At 35.1% G+C, this 23,368-nt stretch overlaps 1 protein-coding gene across 16 annotated transcripts in view; it reads left to right on the forward strand.

Moving 5' to 3' along the window:
• heph (polypyrimidine tract-binding protein 1 heph) overlaps positions 1-23,368 on the forward strand; it is a 953,472-nt gene that overhangs the window by 777,270 nt on the left and 152,834 nt on the right. For 7 of the 16 annotated variants that reach the window (XM_076409823.1, XM_076409827.1, XM_076409828.1 and 4 more), the window contains one exon: positions 6,592-6,651. The exons of the other annotated variants lie outside the window; for them this stretch is intronic. In XM_076409823.1, the coding sequence (XP_076265938.1) occupies positions 6,592-6,651 (60 nt within the window). The remainder of the gene's footprint in view (positions 1-6,591; positions 6,652-23,368) is intronic. 16 annotated transcript variants of the gene reach the window in all.

Consider the following 23,368-nt stretch of genomic DNA (forward strand, 5'->3'; position numbering starts at 1 on the left):
CTTTCTGATACCCAAATATTCGTGAATGATATGATGTACACGTTCCATTGATAACTTTAGAGTGTCTGCTATTTCATTCAATTTCAATTTAAGGTCATTCAAAATCATTTTGTGGATTTGTTAAATGTTTTCATCGGTAACAACCTTTTTTGGGTGTCCACTGCGTTCACCGCCTTCGGTGCTCATTTCACCACGTCTAAACTTAGCATACCAATCCTTGGTGGTTGATTTTCCTGGGGCAGTATCCGGAAACTCGGCATGAAGCCAAGTTTTTGCTTCAACTGTATTTTTTCGCTTCAAAAAGCAATATTTTATCAACACGTGAAATTCTTTTCTTCGCGGGTTCGAATCCTGCTGGAGCATGATCGTAAATTTATGTTCGTAACTCCTTCATTGGTTAAAATCTTTATGAAGGTATGTTGTGCATCAGATGTTTCCCCCCTCCTCATACACCTAAGAATACTCGGATCATCGGATTTTCTAGATAAGAATTACGTGCTAAGCTAAATAGTAAAATTACTGTTTATATTTGATTCCCCAGCCGGCTTGGTGGCGCAGTAGTAAAGGCGATGGGACGGTCCTCCTACTGTTGCGATAACCGTGGGTTCGAATCCTGCTGGGGCATGATCGTAAATTTATGTTTGTGATTGTTTAATATTTGTGAATGTTCTAGGCAAGAGTATAAAATCCGACAAGGAAAATGATCCCAGTCACGCCAGCAATCAGGCTGGTTAAGACCGGATGTCTCCCGGTATGATTTCTAAAGTTGGTTACTCACCAGTCGGTAGGCTTAATGCTGAGGACCGTGGTTCGGAGCCCACGTAAAACTTAGGCGCAGTCCAGATAAACCCATAGTTGGTAAAAGGAGACTTTAAAATATATAAAAAAAATATTTGGTTCCCCCTCGTATTTTTATTTATCATAACTTTAAAATGATACGTGTTACAATAACGCGGTTTTATTTAATGTTATAGAACAAAAGAAATTAACACACAGTCTAATTAACGTAAGATCCAAATATATATTGCATAATACATATTATCCAACCGTACCGTTTACCATTTTAGGCTGAGACATCCGGGCAAAAGATCGGCACCGTCAGATCGCCCGCGTTCGCTGGGAATCGGCCGCAAGCCGACGTCGGGCGTCGCGACGCCTGATTGACGTGCGGCTATTATCCCCGCTTTGATGGCTAAATTTATCTGGTAGAAAATCAATTTTCCGATAGAACGATCCGGCTTAAAGGTTTAATAAAGATTCTGGAAGACGCGCCAGTTACTCAGGATCGGGCTACGCGTCCCGCCCAGCGGTGATGTTTGTTCAGTCGAAGACGGCGGGGGATCGACGCTGTTTGATTATGGAGGTGTTTGATTTCATTCGGATGGTATCAGAGGTACGAATTATGTCGCCCTGACGAGGAATGATTAGAAAATTCCTTTTAAACTGGAGGTTTTTGTTGGCCGAATAATATTTATCTGGTTTTCTTGCGTGAAAGTTTTTTTATATTACCATTGGCGGTCAAATTATCTACCCAATGGATAATAAGTATTTCTTATGGTTAGCGTGGCTTAACTATACACTGAAAACGACTATCGACTGTTGTAGTTGATGTCTACTGTTCACTAACCACTGTTTTCGTCGCTACTTTCCGCCTGACTAATTCAGTAGTGACTAAGGTTGGAAACTATTGACTGTTGCAATGCTATTCAATGCTACTAATGATAATTATTCACAGTTATGAAAACGTAATATTGTTCTAATATCGATTTCATATTTTTGCATCTTCAGATCCAGCTTCCCTTTGGTCCAACTACTCTTTACACGAGTTGAAATGTTGAAGTTCAGATAAAATAGCAGACCAAAACGTTGCCATGACATCCAAATTAAGAACCGAACGCCTTTAATATAGAATAGAATAATTAAAATAAAAATATCAATATACGGTAATATTTTGAAATAATAATTTTATTAATTTTATTTTCAAAATTATATTAGTGAAATATCCTATTTTACCCTATATTTATGTCCAATTTTATCGACATTTCTTTATTACTTCATCGTTTGCAAACTCAACTTCCGCCTTGTCTTAGTCCTGCTTGGGTTTTTTTATATTTTAAAAGTCTCCTTTTTACCAACTATGGGTTTATCTGGACTAGACCTCTGTTTAACGTGGGCTCCGAACCACAGTCCCATTAAGCTTACCTGGCGATGGACCAACTTAGGAAGACATCCGGTCTGGATACCGGCGTGACTGGGATCAGTTTCCTTGTCGGATTTTACACTCTTGCCTAGGACAAGCACACATATTACACAATCAGAAACATAAATTTACGACCGTGCCCCAGCAGGATTCGGACCCGCGATTATGGCAACAATAGATGGGCCGTCCTGTCGCCTTTACAACTGCGTCTTTTGATTTCTTGTTCTCTGCAATGATGGCATTGGTAGTAATTTCGTGTATTCCTACAATTATTCTTATTATTTTACTATTTACATCTATTTGTTCTAATATAACCCATTGTATTTGTCTTCTTAATCTGCAAAATGCCTTTTCCATCTCAATGGTAATAGTATGGTAGATATATATGTTTTTTTGGGGTTAAGCTTTTTCTACTATTTCCCTTATACTCAATACATGGTCTTGCATGCTTCTTCCCTTTCGAAATCTGCTCTGCGATTCTGTTAGCGATGATTTAATAATGGCTTTAGACGGTTTTCTATTATTTGCTCGTATATCTTCACCACTGGGCACGACAGAGTAATCCCTCTATGATTATTACATTCTCTTTTACCTATGTTTTATTTATGAAAACAATAAGTGACTATTCGCCAATCTTGTGGGATTTGTCCCCCTTTCAATATGCCAGCTCCAATACACCAGTAGTAATTCACTAGCTTTCTGGCCAATTTTTCAGCCTTTCTGGTACCATCTTATCTTGACCTAGTGCCTTTGCGTTCTTCAGATTTCTCAGTGCATTCTTTAATTCTTCGATTTTTGTCCCCTCTGTGATCCTTTCACGTTTTTCTCTTCATTATATTTTTTCTATGTTGGTTCTTGTGTACAAAGTAATTCCCGAAAATTTTGAAAACTTCGGTTTTTCCATTACTTTCTCATTTTCAATTATTATGTGCAAGTTGTTGTCGAAGTTAGGAAATAGATAAGCACTCAAACAAAAAAGTAGTTCCGGTTTGGTTGGCTTAGTGGTAAGGGCAACAGGATGGTCCTCCTGCTGTTGCGATAGTAGCGGATTCGAACCGTGCTGGGGCATGGTCGTAGATTTATATTTGTGATTGTATAACATTTGTAATTGTCCTTAGGCAGAGCGCAAAATATGACAAGGAAAATGATCCCAGTCACGCCAGTAATCAGACTGGGTATGACCGGAGTCGGCTTAATGCCGTGAACCACGTTTCGGAGCCCACGTTAAACTGTAGGTACAGTCCAAATTAACCCTCGTTGGCAAAAGAAGACTAAAATAAACTTACGTATATCGAAAATACCGTTTTAAACGTTCCAAAATTAGCATCTATATGTCACCAAATCACAAAATTTGACACTTAGGTTAGGTCGTTTGACAGTTTTTCATATTTTTTTTCGTATTTTTACCAATAGATAACGCTGGACAAAGCACCTAATAAATAGAAGAAGTATAATTGGTATAATTGGTTAAAATGAAACTCGTTAATTTTTACTTAATTATAATTTTAAAAACGCCCTTCTTCCTAAACCTCGCATCCAAATAAAGTTATATTAAGCGAAGTTTATATTATAGCTTCACGTCAAAGATGTTTTCATAATCGCAGATGGCAATGGATACGTTACTTTCGATCAACCGCCTGTCGGCTCCCCCAGCCTACTAGGCTCGTTATTTTTTCTACGATTTTTTTTCACTGACACAAAGTAGTGAGCGCGTCAATCAACTGTCTTGGTTGTACGGCGGCAATTTCCCAGCGACGGCAGGATAAACCTGCTGCATCGGATGTGTTGGCTTGTCATCAGCGCTAATGCCGTTAGTTTTGATTGTCACGGATACATATCGACTGTTCGGGTTTCAGTAAATGTGTTTTCGCTGCCGGTCGTAATCCGTTTCTGAATTTTATTAACTCGATTTTAACGATTTTATTTCGGTACGATGCGGCACGATGATTTTCATACCCGTCAGATTTTTTTTTCTCGCAGACAGGATGGTTTACGAAGGCGTGTAATGAAATACAATTAATATTGACGCGTTGTATCAGCGCCATGACACGTCATATCATCCGAATTAACGCTGATTCTGACGTACAAAATGATATATATTATTTGGTTTATAACCGACTTCAAAAAAGGAGGAGGCTCTATGTCCGACTGTATATATTTTTTTCATTGTATGTTCGCCGATTTCTCCGTCAATTATGTACCGATCTTCAAAATTCTTTTGTTAGACATTTGGATCGGAAAATAAAGTTCTCGAGCGGGTTTAAGACGTATATTATAATTCTTTAAATATTAAAAATATAAACGAGCATAATGACATATATTAAGTAAGACAATGAATAATACAATAAACACGTAAATATGAAGGGGACTTTTATTATTATAAGAGAGATGTGAACTATATAAGATGGTACCGAAGAATGTATCCTCGACGTTCTTTTTTTGTTTACTGGAATGACCAGCTGGAACCAAATAGTCTTCGGCTGATGTCGCTTCAGGTTCGGGATATGATTATTTTGCGGGCGACAGAGACCCTGGGTTACGACTGGGACTCTCATAGTTTGTTTACTACCGGGATTTGTGGACGGGTAGCGATTTTATTAAGGTGTTATCGTGTTCTAAGGTTCCCATGGAGAACCTCTCACTGAGCATCTCTATGAAATTTTTCACAAACGGGATGCCTGATTCGAGGTGTGTATTGACGTTCCTCGTAAACCATGGGGCCCTAAGTAACGCACGGACATTTTTGGATTGGAACACTTGGAGTAAAAATATCCTCGACGTTCCCAAAGTGTCCTTTTGTAATCCATGCCAAGGACCATGGAGAGGGAGTAAGCAGTACCAATGAAATGGCAGTGGTCCAGTTATGGATCGCTAACACTTTTTTTATTCGAAAGAGTGCGCTTCAGAGGTGGTCCCGTTGGAACCATGTCGAGATCTGTTGGAGAGAAGCGGAAGAAAATTAGAATTTAAAAGAAGAAAATTAAAGAATTTTAAAGGCACGTACAAAGTTTTCACATATTTTTTTATCTAAAATAATCAGATGTTTGGGTATAATGTTAATGCTGAACTGATATAACGGAAGATCGGAATTCGTTCAGTGCATATGAGATCCGTAGAAATATTGCTGGCAACTGTTTCTATGATGTAGTGGTTAGAGCGTTCAGCCCACACGCGGAGGTTGCAGATTCGTATCATTACAGAATAAATATTAAACTATTGTTGTTATGGACTAACCGAAGTGTGATTTAGTCTTCTGATATCTAATTCGTGTCGATGGATATATTAAAACTACTTTATACTATGCACCATCATCGGTACCAATCACACAGTAGTATAAAGAGTGTTGACTTAATACACATAATTTCTGAATTGTTTTGTCTGATCTTAGCAGGAAAGCGCTGAGAAGGCCATTTTGCTGCATTTCATTGGTTAGGTTAAATTACCATTACAGACATCTGTAAAGAAAATAAGGGTTATGTTCTTAGGAAGGCATTTAACTAGTTGATGTTATATATTAACATTTTATTTACTTGTTCAACACAAAAATGTATTAAGGCAAGTTATTATTAGCATACAAATAACAAAACACTCATGAGATACTATCCTGTCTATAAAATCTCAACTTGTTGGTCTACGATTTGTATTATTTTATTTTGTATTAATCTATTTTTTAAACATATTTGTTGAATAATTAATTTTCCTGACTACGTGCATAGACACTTGAAAAGAAAAACTTTTCATGTAGTATAATCACATTTACTTTCAATGTAATTGTGCCATCGTCCCGTTTGGACATATTTTGGGTAATATTTTTATGATTTCTTTAGTTCTACTCCTGTAGAAGACAATATACATTGCATACATATATAGAAGAGCACCATAAATAAACTAAAATAAACCATCGAAACAAGCAAACGCGTTATAAAGATGCGCCAATCAAGTTCCTTCGTCTTCCTTTCAAGCGAATCAATCAAAAAAGTGGTCTCAATGGTGAGACCACGGAAAACGTTTCCTCGGTTTCGCCTATCTAAGTTAAACCTCTATATAATATTCTAATACTAATTTATTTATGAAGACATACTGGGGATGATGGGATTTATATAATAATTATTTAGTAATAAACTTTTGAGATACAATTTTCTTATTTTCCATTCTTGTACCAAACCATCTGCCAAACGCTTCACTTACTTTGGAAATGGAAATCTCGGTTCATTTATGTTGAGATTTGGCGATTGTGTTGACCAAATAATATGTTTGATGATATTTGAAAAATGATCGATAATTATTACTCAATACTATCAACTATATAATAATATGTTAGATATTATAACAATTAACCAGTGTACTTCAAAATTAGTCTTATAGAACTAACTATCGTCTTCAAATTTCAGGTGAGTGGTGAAATCTTATTCTTACAACCACAATTCAAGACAAATTCCGCCAGCCAAAAGGTAAACACTTTTTATTTATTTTATTTTGATAGTGATACTAAACAGCATGCTTAAAACTAAAAATTTCGAAACTAAAACAGCTTCGTAAAACTAAGCATCCCATCGCGTTTCGAGTTTTCGGATTTAAATCGAAATCGTTTTCGCACATCTTACGTCGCATTAACCTCATTTATCCATAACCAGTAACCGATCGATAAAAATGTACATACATGAGTGAAAATCGAGTAGTAAATCATAATGTTGTGTTTAGAATGGTTGATGAAATAGTATATTAAACGAGTAATATATAATAATAGTCATTGGTTATAATCGTTATCGTATGTCTAAAAATATTAAGAATATTTCGAAGTTGAGTATTGAAGAATAATGAAAAACTCTTCACTTTTTCTAGCATTCCTCATGACCTTGGCCTCCCTGTTTTTCGATTTTCACTGTTTTACCGGTTTTTCCAAACTTCTTGACGCATTTCGAATGAGAATTTTTTAAAATTATTTAATTATTACATTGTTACTAGTCGTTTCCGTCCAACCTACAATTTGTCTTTATGATAACTTAAATCTAGGTATATAACTAGGAGGACCCATCGGCCCTATCTCAGTCTTTGGTGAAATAATGTTTATACATGACACTGCTGTATTTTTTATTATATGTACCTCACTACAAAACACTACACAAGATCAGATGGTTTGATTCTTCTGAGTCTGTGTCCTGTTCTTGTGGTATCCAAAAACTATAATATTTCAATATTCTCATGAGAATGGAGTCTTTCCTCATGCCCCCATGCAATTCTCTTGATTTCTTGACTGACTGTGGGTATCTGAAAGTCTCGATGTAGATAATCAGTCCTATAGTATTTTGGTGCACCCACAATACCTCTCAGGACTTTGTTCTGAAAAATTTGTATTTTATTTATGTTACTCTTTGCAGAACATCCCCATAATTGAACTCCGTATGTCCATATAGGTTTCAGTATTTGCTTATATAATAGCAATCTATTATGTACTGATAATTGCGATTTTCTTCCAATTAGTCAGTACATTTTGCTATATGTCAATTCCAGTTCTTTTCTTTTCTCCTTTATATGTTCCTTCCAACAAAGTTTTGCATCTAGATTCATTCCGAGATATTTACCGTTGTTGCTATATAGAATGACAGTATTACTTAATGTTATTGGTGTTTGCACGGTCTGTTTATAGGTGAACTGCACATGTACAGATTTACTTTCATTAATCATTATTTTCCAAAGCTTGTGTCCAGTTATTTATATTGTCACTTGCCTGTTGAAATTTTCGTGAGGCTTCTTCACTATTTTCTCCGACAACTATAATCGCAGTATCATCAGCAAATGTAGCCATTGTAATAGTCTCCATTTGTGGTATATCACAAGTATAAAGTAGATAAAGCATTCAAATTACAATAACTCCTAAACTGTATTGTTTTCCATAGAAAATTGTTTAAAAAATAAATTACTAATATTGGTACTGAAATAGTACCAATGAAATTTGTTTTGTGCTGAATATTAATCATGTTTTGATTCTGCTTCACAGCTTCATATGGAATATGGAGCTTCGAACCACCTCATAAGCAATAGAAAAACTTTGTATCTAATTTAACAGTTAAGGAAAAGACAGGAATGTAATCTAGAAGTTACTCATATATAGATGTCTCTCCGAGGTCAGTAAAAGCATAGTATACATCAGGTTTTAGGGCTGTTCACCTGATTTGTCTCCGTTGAACTTTTACTTATTCTGAGGATCCTATTGAACTTGCGATGTAATTTCTACAATATTCGCCCGATTTGGCTCCATCCGAGTATCATTTATACCACGGTTTTAGGCTAATTGATAAAGATTGCTAGAAGATTTTCGAACATTCATTATTGTTGAATTTGAAGAAATCTGCAGGCTTTAGCCCATCAAATACTTTAATCATATCCCAAATATCCGTTTTGATTTCAACGATTTAAAAGTGGTGATTTCGATCATAAATCCCGAGATGAATATATTGAATAATAAAACATGTTTTAAAATATAAATTCATTCAATGACACAACTTGTTAAACAACGTGGTATTTATTATATCGCATACAGATTTACGACTAAACCTCTCAGTATTTCTTTAAATATTTCGTATTAGTTGGTGACTTTTTTGTCCATACTTAGTAGTCTAGTGAAAAAAGCACTTACAAATTACTTAATTTGAAATTCGCTGAAATTAACATTTACTACCAAGAAATTACGTTAAAGAAGACAAACTGAACGGAAAAACATAACATGTTTTAATGTATGACAAGTGTCCGAATGACAAACTAATTTAATTGTTTATTCGATAGGTGTCGTTAGTAGGAACTGTTGTTGTTGTTGAACAGTGAGTAGAAACTGTGGATTTAGTAAACAATATGTACAAGCAGTAATATGTCTACACTGTATAATGTATTCACATATAATGTATACTAGTAAGTATAAAATATAACGTGTATAATATATATAAAATATATGTTTATATACATTATGTTGGATACTATCCTTGGATTTTGCTAGAGTTTTTCGATCCATTTCAAAATCTAAATAAACTTTTGGAGAAAAAACAAATTGTATCGGTGTGTGAGAAATGTTGAATATATAGCAAACGGAATTAGAACGATTTAGAAATGAGATGGAGCTGTGTCATAAAAAATAATGAGCAGTGTTAATAAACATAAATGGGTCTATTATTTCATGAAAGAAATTTGTAGAAATATCTGTGAAAATTCAAGTCATACACCTGATACTATCGTAGAGATTTTTAGATGCAAAATAATCAAATCACCAACATATGGAACCAAGCCATCCAACTATTTTATTTTGATATCAATTCAAGAAAATAGACTGAAGGACCAATAAGTTCGAGGACAACTAATTGCAAAAATTTTTGGACCGAAATCCCGCTCAAACTCTCAAGGAACTTTCAACGACAAAAACAACACTTTCCAGACATTTATATACAATGGGAAATATACAAACAGTCCAGAAAAATCTGTAAAAATTCCAGTCATATACCTGATACCTTCGTAGAGATTTTTAGATGCAAAATAATCAAATCACAGACATATGGAACCATGCCATCCAACTATTTTATTTTGATATCAATTCAAAAAAATAGACTGAAGGACCAATAAGTTCGAAGACAACTAATTGCAAAACTTTTTGGACGGAAATCCCGCTCGAACTCTCAAGGAACTTTCAACGACAAAAACAACACTTTCCAGACATTTATGTGCAATGGGAAATATACAAACGGTCCAGAAAATTCTGTAAAAATTCGAGTCATATACCTGATACTTTCGTAGAGATTTTTAGATGCAAAATAATCAAATCACAAACATATGGAACCAAGCCATCTAACTATTTTATTTTGATATCAATTCAAGAAAATAGACTGAAGGACCAATAAGTTCGAAGACAACTAATTACAAAACTTTTTGGACGGAAATCCCGCTCGATCTCTCAAGGAACTTTCAACGACAAAAACAACACTTTCCAGACATTTATGTGCAATGGGAAATATACAAACGGTCCAGAAAATTCTGTAAAAATTCGAGTCATATACCTGATACTTTCGTAGAGATTTTTAGATGCAAAATAATCAAATCACAAACATATGGAACCAAGCCATCTAACTATTTTATTTTGATATCAATTCAAGAAAATAGACTGAAGGACCAATAAGTTCGAAGACAACTAATTACAAAACTTTTTGGACGGAAATCCCGCTCGATCTCTCAAGGAACTTTCAACGACAAAAACAACACTTTCCAGACATTTATGTGCAATGAGAAATATACAAACGGTCCAGAAAAATCTGTAAAAATTCGAGTCATATACCTGATACTTTCATGAAGATATTTAAGTGTAAAATAATCAAATTACAGAACGTTCAGAACTATACCATCCAACTATTTTATTTTCCCATGTTTTTCCCGCGTGAAGACCCCATATTTTTACAAACAAAATGTTCCATGGGCTGGGCGCTTAAAATTCAAACGCATACAAGAAAAACGTTTATGCCCTCGACGCGCCTGTAAATCTAGAGACGGCGAAAAAAGTTCGGCTGATGGTAAACCGAAGACTTTTATCCCCGCAGACTCTTCAAGCGGTCCAATTCGTCAACGTCACGGGCCATTATTTCGGGAAATATCACGGCGAAAACGCGTTGTCTACGAATAAAACGCTGTGTTTAAGGGGTAGAGGAATATCGGGGGAGCGTAAAACCCCTCCCTCTCCCTTCCCCCACTCCAGACACACACGATTCCGGTTATATCCTTTTTTGGTATTGTCTATGTATGCCGTGAGGTAGGCCTTTTTCCCTTTTTTCCGGATGATTTGATGTGACTGTTAATATATCAAACAATACGCGTAAAACATTGACAAATTGAATGGGATCTTTTACGAGACGGCCTCTCTTTTTACGGTTCCATAAAGTGTTATTTGTTAATTTAAAAGTCAAGAAGGGTAGAATTTTATTTACTCCCATTTTTGTTGTTATTTTATATCACTTTTACGACGATAAAGGCCCTGTGTTATATAACCCACTATTATTAACACAATTTTAAAAATTCGTATCGACTTTTAGAACCAAGCAGATGAAAACCATTCTTAACGTTATTAAGTGCCCGAGAACTTAGAGCTTCAAGCTAGCCTGACAAGATTGGTACCAGTTTTCGTGTTCGCGCCTGGTGGCAGCCCTGTGCTCTTATAACGACTGTTAACTGCTCACATTGCATCATAGAGTCATAGAGATGCAACTCAATAGGGTACTCTGGCGCAAAGTTATGCTTTGCCCAACATCCAGAGGACACCATAATGGACCATTCGAGTAATTTGATTGGTCAATTTAAATCTCCATTATAAGCATCTGTAAGAGAAATATTTTACTGTGAAGACGTTTGATTGGCTCGTTAGTAATATGTGGCCTTGACGTCATGTTTAATTGACCAATGAAATTTAAATAAAAAATTTTTTTCTGAAATAAATTTATTAATTAAAATACATTTAAATATAAATATTATATTTAAAAATAAATAAATATAAATATAATCTATAACAATAAATATAAATTTATCTACAAAATAAATATATCTATTATATAAAAATAAATATATGTATAAAATATAAATATTATATACATATATATAAAACCGTAAGCAAAAAACTTTGGTGCCAATTTGTTTAGTGCCATCAATTTAATAGGATCTATCAGAATTCTGTCTTTTTGTTTTCTTATACTGGAAGCAAACTTTGAGTCTTTGCCTCTTAATATTCTGTTGACCTGTTTTACTCAAAACTATATAGCAAACCTTGTTAGTACTTTTAATATTTCATCCAAAAGATCATTATGCAATGTATAATTGAAGGGTTATAGGAAGGAATATAGTAAACTAGTAAAAATTAATGGTAACAATAATGAACAGAAATGTAATTAACTCCTTCAATTTACCTTCTATATCAATTTAATTTTAATCCTCTTCCATTTGTACAAATTCTGGGCTCGTATTATTATTTTCACCATCACTAAATTGTTCATAAGTAATTAAAAGAAAGTTCAAATGTATCACAAAAATGTTTGACATGGTAACGATCATAAATCTCTTTCATATTTTAACCCAACCAGTTTAGGATCTTTAATGCTTTCTACTCATTTCTCAATGACATAACACCTCCTAGAACGAGAATGCGTTTCAGCAACCAACTTGTATATACTAATAAGATAAAAAGCCAACCACACTATTCCCTACATAGGTTACATTGAAAATGGCGTACAAAATAAACAAACCATAGAAGGAAGGAACCAATGAAGTGGCGAAACATTTCACCAAAATTTCCTATGAAGTTAAATCTCTATTTCTCTATGCATTGTATTAAAGATCATTTAGAACTTGTTTTTTTGCTGTGATTGTGCTTCCGAACCTATCAAACTGTAGAGACAAAGTTGCAAAGTATACTAGTAAGTATAAAATATAACGTATATAAAATATAACATGTAAAAAACATGTAACCAAGATAAGTTACATTGACAGCTAGTAGTTAACCTCTAAAATTGTGTTTTTATCAAATGCGTTTAAGATTTTGATTAAAATTGGTATGTCGTGCACTAGATATGAACACAAATACAGTATGTATTTTTATATATATAAATTTTTAATTGACAGTAGCATTATTGGTAACATATTTCCTCATAGATGTCGTTGTTGGCCTTTTAAAACCCCAAAAACGCAATTACTTTTTTAGCGAATGAAAGTATAAGGCAAATATTACCTCAAATTAAAAAATTATAGTTTTTCTTAATTTTGGATATAATTTCATTGATATTTATATATATTAGCTGTATTTCATTACATACAGATTACTGTTTAACCCACTAAAAAATTAATTAGACATTAGTCATATTTGTCACTTTCTTTAATTGTTGTAGCGTTAAAGTGTTGTGTTTATTGTTCGTCCTAATAAAATAATGCCAAAAAGGCCGTATTATGTCCATATTTGGGTAAGTCCATGTTATTATTAACTGTTTGTGCTACTATTTTGAGAGGGTCCCGTCGAGGTCCTTTTTTTAGGTTCATTATTAGGAATCTAATTTCAGTTAACAAAGATGTGTTCGAAATTAGTATTTATGTAATTGTGGCTTGTTTTTTGTGTTCAAGAACGGTTGCTAACATATTTTGAGTAAGATATACGTATTTTTGTCAGGTTAGCGCTATTTTTAAACTATTTTGGTCATTTATAGGTGTAATCTCGGCATGTCAGCCATATTGATATAAAGAGAGATTCGTTTGATCGTTATAACGAGACTAGTCAATCCAATAAAATAGTGAATATCGCAATGCTGTCGCATTTAACTTTATAATAATTAAACATTGTAATATAAATAGAATAATGAAGCAAAAACAAAATGTATAATTTATTTTAATGTCATACTACATCTAATGCATATATTATCGAAGTTTTTAGGTTAGAATTATTTTATTATATTTACATTAAATTATTTTCCAAACCATCTATGGAAACCCTGGGGTCTTAATCGACGTAATTAAATATTATTAAATTTTGCCCAAATAATGTATTTTGCTTTTATTAGAGAGCAATATTTACCTTTTTATGTTTAATTTTTGTTCCCTTCATTACCTGTTTCCTTGTCAAGTTATTATATTATCCGCGTATTTCTCCTTAGTTTCTTCTATTACTATCTGTATATATTTTTAGTGATAAAATTATTTTTAATTTGCCATATCTGCAAAACAGTTAATATTAATTATCTCTCTCAATAATTTTAGCCAAATACTCATATATCATCATCTCTGCACAATTGATAAACGACGATATTAAAATGATGACAGGATGTCACTGCTATTTTGAATAGACTATGCGTGTTCCGTATTCTAATATTTATACGTGTTATGCGCGTGAAAGTCTAAAAGCGAAGTTAAACCGTAATATCGAGAGGGCAAGTTAGGTTAGGAGTGTGCTTATCCCGAAAAAAGTTGTGTTAGTGTTTCCGCTGGCTGTCCAACAAAAAATTCGCCAGTCATTACAAATTATTCGATTGTTTTGTTAGGTTTTGAACGTTATTTGAAATGCGAGGAGACGCACCAACTATTTTTTTAAATTAATTTTAGGAAATAAGTATTTTTATGTGTATATTATATATATATATATATATATATATATATATGCATGGCATGTAGAAAATCACTTCAGTGATCACTAAGTCTCATAACGAAGTGATCTCCTGTATAAACTATTCTAATGTCTATATATGTCCAATAATCTGATCAGATGGTGTTAGTCTACGTACTTCACTATCACGTCGCATATTTGGCTTGAGTATAGACACATACAGCAATATATTGTGATCTAATGATAAATTGGATTTGCGCCCGATAATCAAATACATTTGATATAATTTACGTCCAAGTTGCTTTCGTTTAAAGAGTATGTGCTTCTTCCAGGTTAGACGTCGATATAAATGCCATCCAAGATATTTAACATCATCTGCTTAGGGAGTTGCCAATGATTGATATTCATTGGTGGACATGTTTTTCTACGCAGAATAAAAGTTATATGGATGGATTTTGTTTCATTCGCTTTAATGTGCCATGTCTTCAGCCACAGTTTTATTTGCTCCAGGTGAGCTTGTAAATTCATTGATGCTGTGACTAGATCTTCATGAGATGCTAAGATTGCTGTGTCGTCTGCGTATGTTGCCATAGTAGTTATTTTTATGGTGGGCATATAGGCTGTATATAGAAAATATAGTTTTACTTAGTTATTGTTTTACGGTAAAATGTCTATCAGTAAGATACGATTTTAGTAACTAATAGTCCAGAGGAGGGAGAAGTTTCTTTAATTTAACCTGCAAGCCCATATGCCATAATTTGTCAAAAGCCTTAAATATGTCTAAGGCGGAAGGCAGCCGAACAATATCTTTTCGCATTTAGGTCCATGCTTATTTTGTTTATAAGTATATGCACTACAGTTCCATGCTTATTGCGAAACCCAAACTGATGTTAACTATATTAATTATGATTAAATGATGACGCGAGTTCGCTGCTATTTTGAATAGACTAAACTTTTTCCGTATTGTAATGTTTATATGTTTTATGCGCGTAAAAGTCTGAAATCAAATCAAAGAATCGGCATATCGAGACGGGAAGTTAGGTTAGGAGTGTGCTTATCCCGAAAAAGTTGTGTTGGTGTTCCGGCTGGCGTTCCAACAAAAGATTCGCCAGCCATTACAAACTATTCGATTGTTTTGTTAGGCTTTGAACGTTATCTGAACGCGGAGAGCGCCCGGAAACCCATCGAAAGCCGCGCCACACCCCAGCGGCGGAAACCGAAGGCTTCCACCGGAACAAAGCTCCCGGGTCCCGTTGTTTTCCTTTTCGACGCCGCAAACTTTTCCACCTGGTGCGTGCGGCATCGTAAAAGACCCCCCGGCCCCGCCCCGTCCCCAAAAGTTCGCGGAGGACAGCGTGTTTACTTAAAACTTCCTCAGCTCGCCCGTGCCGGAGTTATTCTGAATAATATCGCGGCAAATGGGCCTATTCATACGCTAATGCAGGCTCCGCGCTCCTGAAAGGGATGGCGTGTCGAAGTCGGCGCGGCTCCCTATTTATCTCCCGGCGCGGGGACGATTAGGGAACTCCCGAAAAATCCCGCTTTTTCCCGTCCCGTCGCTCTAGGATAGTGTCGTAATTTATTCAGAATCGTCGTTTTCTTTTACTTTTCAATACAGAAAAGCGTACGGATGGATTAATTTCAGCAGCGTCATCATCGTTCATCACCGATTGTGGTGAAAGTATTTGCATCTTCGTATTCGTTTTTTATTATTTATGTATTATATTTTTAGTGATAATTACGGACTCACCTACTATTTCTCTTTACAATAACTTAGATTTTGATATAGTCCTTCTAATAAAACAACCAAAGATTATCCAAAATAAGAATCCGAAGTATCGTGGTTAAGTATCCATCATTTATTAATTACATTTTTAGTAGTGGTTACGGACTAACCTACAATTTGTCTCTACAATAACTTAGATTTAGGAATAGCCCTTCCAGTAAAACAGTCAATGGACGTGATCAGCACTGTCGAGTCAAGTGTTTATAAGAACGTAAAAGCCCTTTTAAACTCGGCGCGCTTTTTTTCTCATTTTACTAATTAGCATTACTCTGATTAAAAAGAGATAGAATGAAGTCTGACGCGTCCCAATATATAACCAAATTAGGCTATAAAATTGGATTTTGGTAGATATAGTGTAGATATATAGTATTGATAGAGTTGTTTTATTATATATACAAAGAACTATTTTTTGCCGGTAGAGTTCCGTTTTTTCGCGTTTTTTTACGTAGTGGTATCCCCCGAAAGCCTAATCCACCTAATTAACAATTGTATGTCTGAGTAATGTATTGTAATTTCATTAGAGAGCATATTTATGCTTTACGCTTAGTTCTTGTTTCTTTCAATGATGTTTCCTTGTAAAGTCATTGCGATATTACTATATTTCTCTTTTGTTTGCCCTGTTACTGCTTGTACACATCTTTCTTGATAAAACTACATTTAATTACTGCATTCTCTTAAATGCATTTGCCTCAATGTGTCTGATCGAGCTCATACAAACCGAAGGTGTTATTTTCGACAATGCCTCTTTCCATAAATCCAGACAGTTCTGGTTTGAATATCCTTCTCGACCTGAATGTCTATTGCAATAATTCTTTGCAGTACCCCATATCAATTCAATTGGATTAAATATGCAGTGATAGGGAGGAAGACGAAATATTCTGTGGCCATAACGTTCAGCAATCTGATCCACCATATATCTTTTCTCAGGATTATTTCTAAAAAAGTAAATTACATAAAATGAATTTAAATATTTCACAATACTGACCGAGTAACAATTTGAAACAGTTCATTTTTTAACATTGTTTCCTCGAATCTTATTTTATATACTTTAAGCCATTCCTTAATTGCAGCCTTTGTTAATTCACTTGTTGGGATTTTCTCCACCAGTGTACTATGATATGGTGCATTGTACATAACAATTACTGTTGGTTCGTCCAAATTCCTTAATATCTGCAATAGATTATTAATAAAGGTTATGACTAACAAAACCTAATCGATAGTTATTCCAACGTTTACCTTTTTCCATCAACTTTTGTTGTCTTTACACTATATTTATTATCTTGCTATGAACGACCCAATGTACCAGTCTGAAATATTTTGAAATAAATTTATATAATAATTCTTCCTTGATTTTGTTATATGTTTTTAAAAATTGTATTCTTTTAAAAGCAATCTCTGGCAGTTCCATTGAATCTCTTCGTGGTTTATCTTTACACCACTTAAATCCTATACTACCCAACAGTGTATGAAGGGATGTTCTACATCCCTCAAATAGCTGTATATGTTTTGGCTTTTTATGTATACTTTCCAGACTAACAATTTTCTCTGATATAAATGTATTGAATTATGTTTTAAAAAACTACTTACTGTTTTTATACATTTCGTATATTTGATCTCTGATACAGCTAACATCAAGCTGATCTTGATTCATCACCTGTTTCACATAATCACGGTTTCTTTTTAGTGAATTTAAGGTTACATTGTTTTTTATTTTTTGAGATATTTTAGTGACCATACACGTACTAATATCCAGTGCAGCTGCAACGCGCAGAAAATATTTTCAATAAAAACTGCAACGATTTGCTGTTTATTAAAACAAGGCGTTAAAACAACGTTTTCCGGTTTATAACCCGTAATTATAATATTTTGAAGAATTTTACGGACGTTTGACAAACGGACAACTTTTGTAGGCTGTTACGTGTTCGAATTTCTCTAACAGCATTCTATCTCTTTCTAAATAGAATAAAATGGGAAAAATGATATTGTCTGACTGTAATACGAATTTACAATTTTCGACCAAATCCATATTGATCACGTGTGTCACTGCTGTTTTGAATAGACTATAGCTGTTTAAATTATATACAAGCCCCTATTAATTTTTTTAACCTCTTTATAAAATAAAATGTGAATGTTTGTACTTTCTTACACAGATTCTTCTTACTTTAACTTCAATATGTTTCTAATATCTAAATATTATACCAGTAATAAAATATCCATACCTTTTTTAACCTAGAAATGTACCGTGCGGTAAACTATAGAGAGAAAACCGATGTCAAAACGGGAAAACCGAGGCTGAGGTGAACTCGTACCCTCGATGTTTATTTAAAGTTTTATTTGCGGCGTTCGGCGAAACTTAGACTCGCCGACGGAATGGGCCCGGAGTGCAAAAGTTCCGGAACAATGAATTTTTAAAGGAGTTGTAAATTTCATGGCTCGGCTTTCGCGGGAACGGCTCGGTAGCCGCCCTACCTCGCGCTAATACACACACTCGTACGACTCCGGCGCCCGTATTTTTTTATTACATCAATACGTTATGAGAATGCAAGTTGTGCTCGCCTCGTCTTGTCGAGTTTTATCGATACCGGCGACAATAGGTGCAAGGGGTTGAATTAAATATACTGACGCTCTCGCCGCGGTGTAACGCCACGCCCTGATCTTGATTCAATCCGTTTCCACGTCGAATGGACACGTTATATTTGAATTAAAACATGTTGATTGACTGGGAATTGAGTTTTGAAGTCAGTTTTGTGATTTGATGCAATCAGCATTTGATTACATGATTCTCTTTGACCAGATTAGTGTTAATAATCTTTTTTTTAAATTTATCGATATTTTATTACCAATCGTTGCCGACTAACTTACAATTTTTCTCTACGAGAACTTAAAACTAGGTACTCATTCAATACTCATTGGTTCTTACTTAGTCTCTAATTAAACAATATAAAGGTTAGTGGGATTTTTTAGTATTTTTGTCATGTAGTGGACTTCATTACACAACTACACAAGATAACACGGTTTGGTTATCTTGAGCCTGCGTCCTAGTTCAGTGTTGTTCAAGAGTTGCAGCACTTGTCTTGTTACGAATCTATTAATTTCCTTTATATAACAGGTCAATTAAAAAACCCCCGGCCTACCATTGTAAAACATATTTTTTTGAAAAATTAATTTATTTAATTCAACATAATTCCCCTCGAGGGTGATACACTGATTGTAGCGACCCTCCAACGATTTTCGACAATATTTTTGTAGTGCGATTTGTCCTTTGCTTCAAAATAGGCCAAGATCTGGAGAATACCGTGGATGAGGAAGCAACTAGAAGCCCAATTCATGGATTTGTGCCATCGTTTTCACTGACCTATAACATGGTGCATTATCTTGATGAACAAGCACTTTATTTTTCGTTAAATGCGACCATTTTTCGGCGATTTCGACCTTCAAATGGTCCAACAACGCTGTGTAATAGTCTCTGTTGATGGTCCTTCCTTTTTCAAGGTAGTCAATGAAAATTATTCCATGCGCATCCCAAAATGCCGACGCTATAACCTTGTCAGCCGACTGTTGCGTTTTCCCGCGCTTTGGAGCGGGTTCATCGTGTGCTGTCCAAGCGAATGACTGTCGGTTGGACTTCGGAGTGAAATGATGGAGCCATGTTTCATCTATTCTCACATATCGACGCAAGAATTCGGGTTTATTGCGCTTAATCATCTTCAAACACTGCTCCGAATCATCAACTCGTCGTTGTTTTCCGTGAATGATATGATGTACACATTCAGTTGATATCTTTAGAGCGTCTCCTATTTCATTCAATTTCAATTTACGGTCATTCAAAATCATTTTGTGGATTTTTAAATTTTTTTTCGTCGGTAACAACCTCTTTGGGTCTTCGGTGCTCATTTCACCATGTCTAAACTTAGCATACCAACGCTTGATGATTGATTTTCCTGGGGCAGTGTCCGGAAACTCAGCATCAAGCCAAGTTTTTGCTTCAACTGTATTTTTCCTTTCAAATAGCAATATTTTATCAACACGCGAAATTCCTTTTTGTCTACTTTTTTCTCAAGGACAAACGTTGCTTCACTCAAAGTTCTATAATTCACAAACTAATGATCCGACCGCGGTCCAATTTATACACGCATCTTTTGAGGGTTAGCGCTAACTAAAAAACATATGGATTTAATTCTAGTAGGGCCATCTATGGTGGATGTGGTTGTCATTCAACCTAAACAGTGGTTGTTAAAACCGAGCGGTGGTCCATTTTTTATTGACTCAAATGACCACTTCCTAGAATTACTTTTAATATGCTGAATATCAATTGAAAATAGTTAAATTTTGAAGTAATGATGTTGAAGTCATGGTGCACTTAGTTGTTGGACGTATGATGATATTCGGAATTTTTAAATCAAATTTCAGTAAAGCAATGTCTTTTACTTTTACGAAGGGATGCCGAATTTACAATATTGCTCATTCGTACCCAAAAACCCCACCCCACTCAGTTCATCCACTGGAACCCCTTCGTAAATATCACACAGTCTGTGCGTGATATTACTGGCGACTCAACAGACTCTGCTCTTATATCATCATAGGTGTGCACAACAGAATAACCCCTCTATTATTATTACAATATTCTCTATTATAGTTTCCTATTTGCCAACCTGGTGGGATTTGTTCCACTTTCTATACTCGATTGTAAATTTTCACTATGCTTAAATCTAATAGAGAATATTTAGTTTAAATAAATATATTTTAACACTAAGGTTTCCATATTTCTAAAGGAAAGTCCTCGGTAATTTACAACAGGCAATAACCCAGCGCCAGAACTATTTTAATGATTAGCACACATATTTTTCGAAGCCGCACCGATTATTTCCACGTAAATTATCCGCCATAGAATTCGAACGGCGTCGCGAAATGCCCCGAATAACTGCATTCCCCGTCCGCCCGCCACTTTCTCCAAACGGCGTCGCCCCTCCGCCCGCCGCCGCGTGCTCCTGGAAAATCTTCTTGGAAACATACTTTCTGGTTCGAGCACCCGGAACGGAACAATCCGGCGGTGCAACGGCGGCGTCGGTTCGCCGGAGCGTGACGTTCGCCCGACTGGAAAGGTCACGGCAACGAATTTTTCACTTAAATGTTCCAGAAACGTAGGTATATGAGATAAAGGAGCGAGGAGGTGTGAAAGGTTTTATTCCCGGTCGCTCTGGGAGGGGGCCTAATGGGCCTCGAATTTTTAATCGTAAGGGAAAAAAAATCTGGGGCTTTTTCGGGTTTCGATATTTGCCGGGTCGGGTAGCCTTCATACTCTGGACGGGTATTTGCATGTTGCTAACTCACTGTGTTTGAATTATTGTTCAAGAAAAGAACGGGGCTTTTCTTAACCGACTTTCCTTTAACTTTTTTTCAGTTTTCTTATTATCCTTGCAATGTATCCTGTACATTGTTTAAATTGTCGTTATAATTTTATTATTTACAACTCGTTGTTTTAATATAACCCACATTGTTTCTCTTCTTCCTCTGTCAAAGGCTTTTTTAAAATCAAAAGCGTAATGGTTTAACAATCTGTCTAATGCGCAATAAGTGTTTAATATGATAATTATTATTTGTATGACATGTGAAACCACCATCTGAGTATTCGTAAAATATTTTGTTCTGAAGCTTGCTCTCAAAACTATATAACAGACCAATTGAAAAGTCCCCGGCCTACTATAGTAAAAGGCACTTTTTTGCCAAAATTAGTTTTTTTAATTCAACATAATTCCCTTCAAGGGTGAGACACTGATTCTAGCTACCCTCCAATTTTTCTATACCATTTTTGTAGTACGATTTGTCTGTTTCTTCAAAATAGTCCTCATTTTCCATGATTACCTCTTCATTCGACGAAAATTTCTTCCCAGTGAGCATTATTTTGAGATCTGAAAGCAGGAAATAGTCGCTGGGGGCCAGATCTGGAGAATACGGTGGATGAGGAAGCAATTCGAAGCCCAATTTAAGGATTTTTGCCATCGTTTTCCATGACTTGGGACACGGTGCATTGTCTTAGTAAAGCAGCACTTTCTTTTTCTTCAAATGCGGCCGTTTTTTCGGCGATTTAGTCCTTCAAACGGTCCAATAACGCCATGTAATAGTCGGTCTTGATGGTCCTTCATTTTTCAAGGTAGTCACTGAAAATTATTATATGCGCATTCCAAAATACAGACTCCTAACTTTGCTAGCCGACTGTTGCGTTTTCCCACTCTTTGGAGCGGATTCATCGTGCGCAGTCCACTTGCATGACTGTCGATTGGACTTCAGAGTGAAATGAAATTCGTGAATGAAATGTTTCATCCATTGTCACATATCGACACAAAAACTCGGGTTTATTACGCTTGATCATCTTCAAACATCTCCAAGTCATTAACTCGTCGTTGTTTTTAGTCAAAAGTGAGCTCGCGCGACACAAACTTTGCACAGAGCTTTCTCATACCCAAATATTCCTAAATTATATGATGTACACGTTCAGTTGATATCTCTAGAGTGTCTGCTATTTCATTCAATTTCAATTTACGGCCATTCAAAATAATTTTTGTGGATTTTTTTAATGTTTTCGTCGCTAACAACCTCTTTTGGGCGTCCACTGCGTTCACCGTTATCGGTGCTCATTTCACCACGTCTAAACTTAGCATACCAATCCTTGATGGTTGATTTTCCTGTGGTAGTGTCCGGGAACTCGGCATCAAGCATTTTATCAACACGCGATATTCCTTTTTATCAATTTTTTTCACAATAACAAAAGTTGCTTCACTCAAAATGCTATAATTCACAAAGTAATGATCCGACAGCGGTCAAATCATTTGGCCAATTTCAAATTTAGATAATTTGTAAGTATATTGTACTCTTTCATAACATCAACGCTTTGAATGAATTGTACTTGTTATGGGCTGTCGAGATATGTATATCGCGCTTATATAGTTATTTTTACTAAGTATCACGCGATAGATGATTTATCTTACACTTTATTTATGTTATTGTCGCTATTTCTTTCTAATGGCTAATATGTTATGAAAGAGGGTGTTATGAAATGAGACAGGGGTTAAAAATACAAAAACGTATTTTACCTGTGTGTAATTGGTCTTCAGAACATTCATAATAACAGCAAAACGAAGAAAAATAACTACTATTTATATAAAACATCACCTTTTACATAGATAATAAAAGGTTTTAATTGCAATAATAGGTTTCATTCTCGGTATTATCCTAAAAAAACTATAGAATCAGGGAATCAAAGCAAAATAAAGAGGCTATC

Source organism: Rhynchophorus ferrugineus, unplaced genomic scaffold (genome assembly GCF_030347505.1).
Source record: "Rhynchophorus ferrugineus isolate W39M unplaced genomic scaffold, kcgeb_rfMv2 rfM7, whole genome shotgun sequence".
Classification (NCBI taxonomy): domain Eukaryota; kingdom Metazoa; phylum Arthropoda; class Insecta; order Coleoptera; family Curculionidae; genus Rhynchophorus; species Rhynchophorus ferrugineus.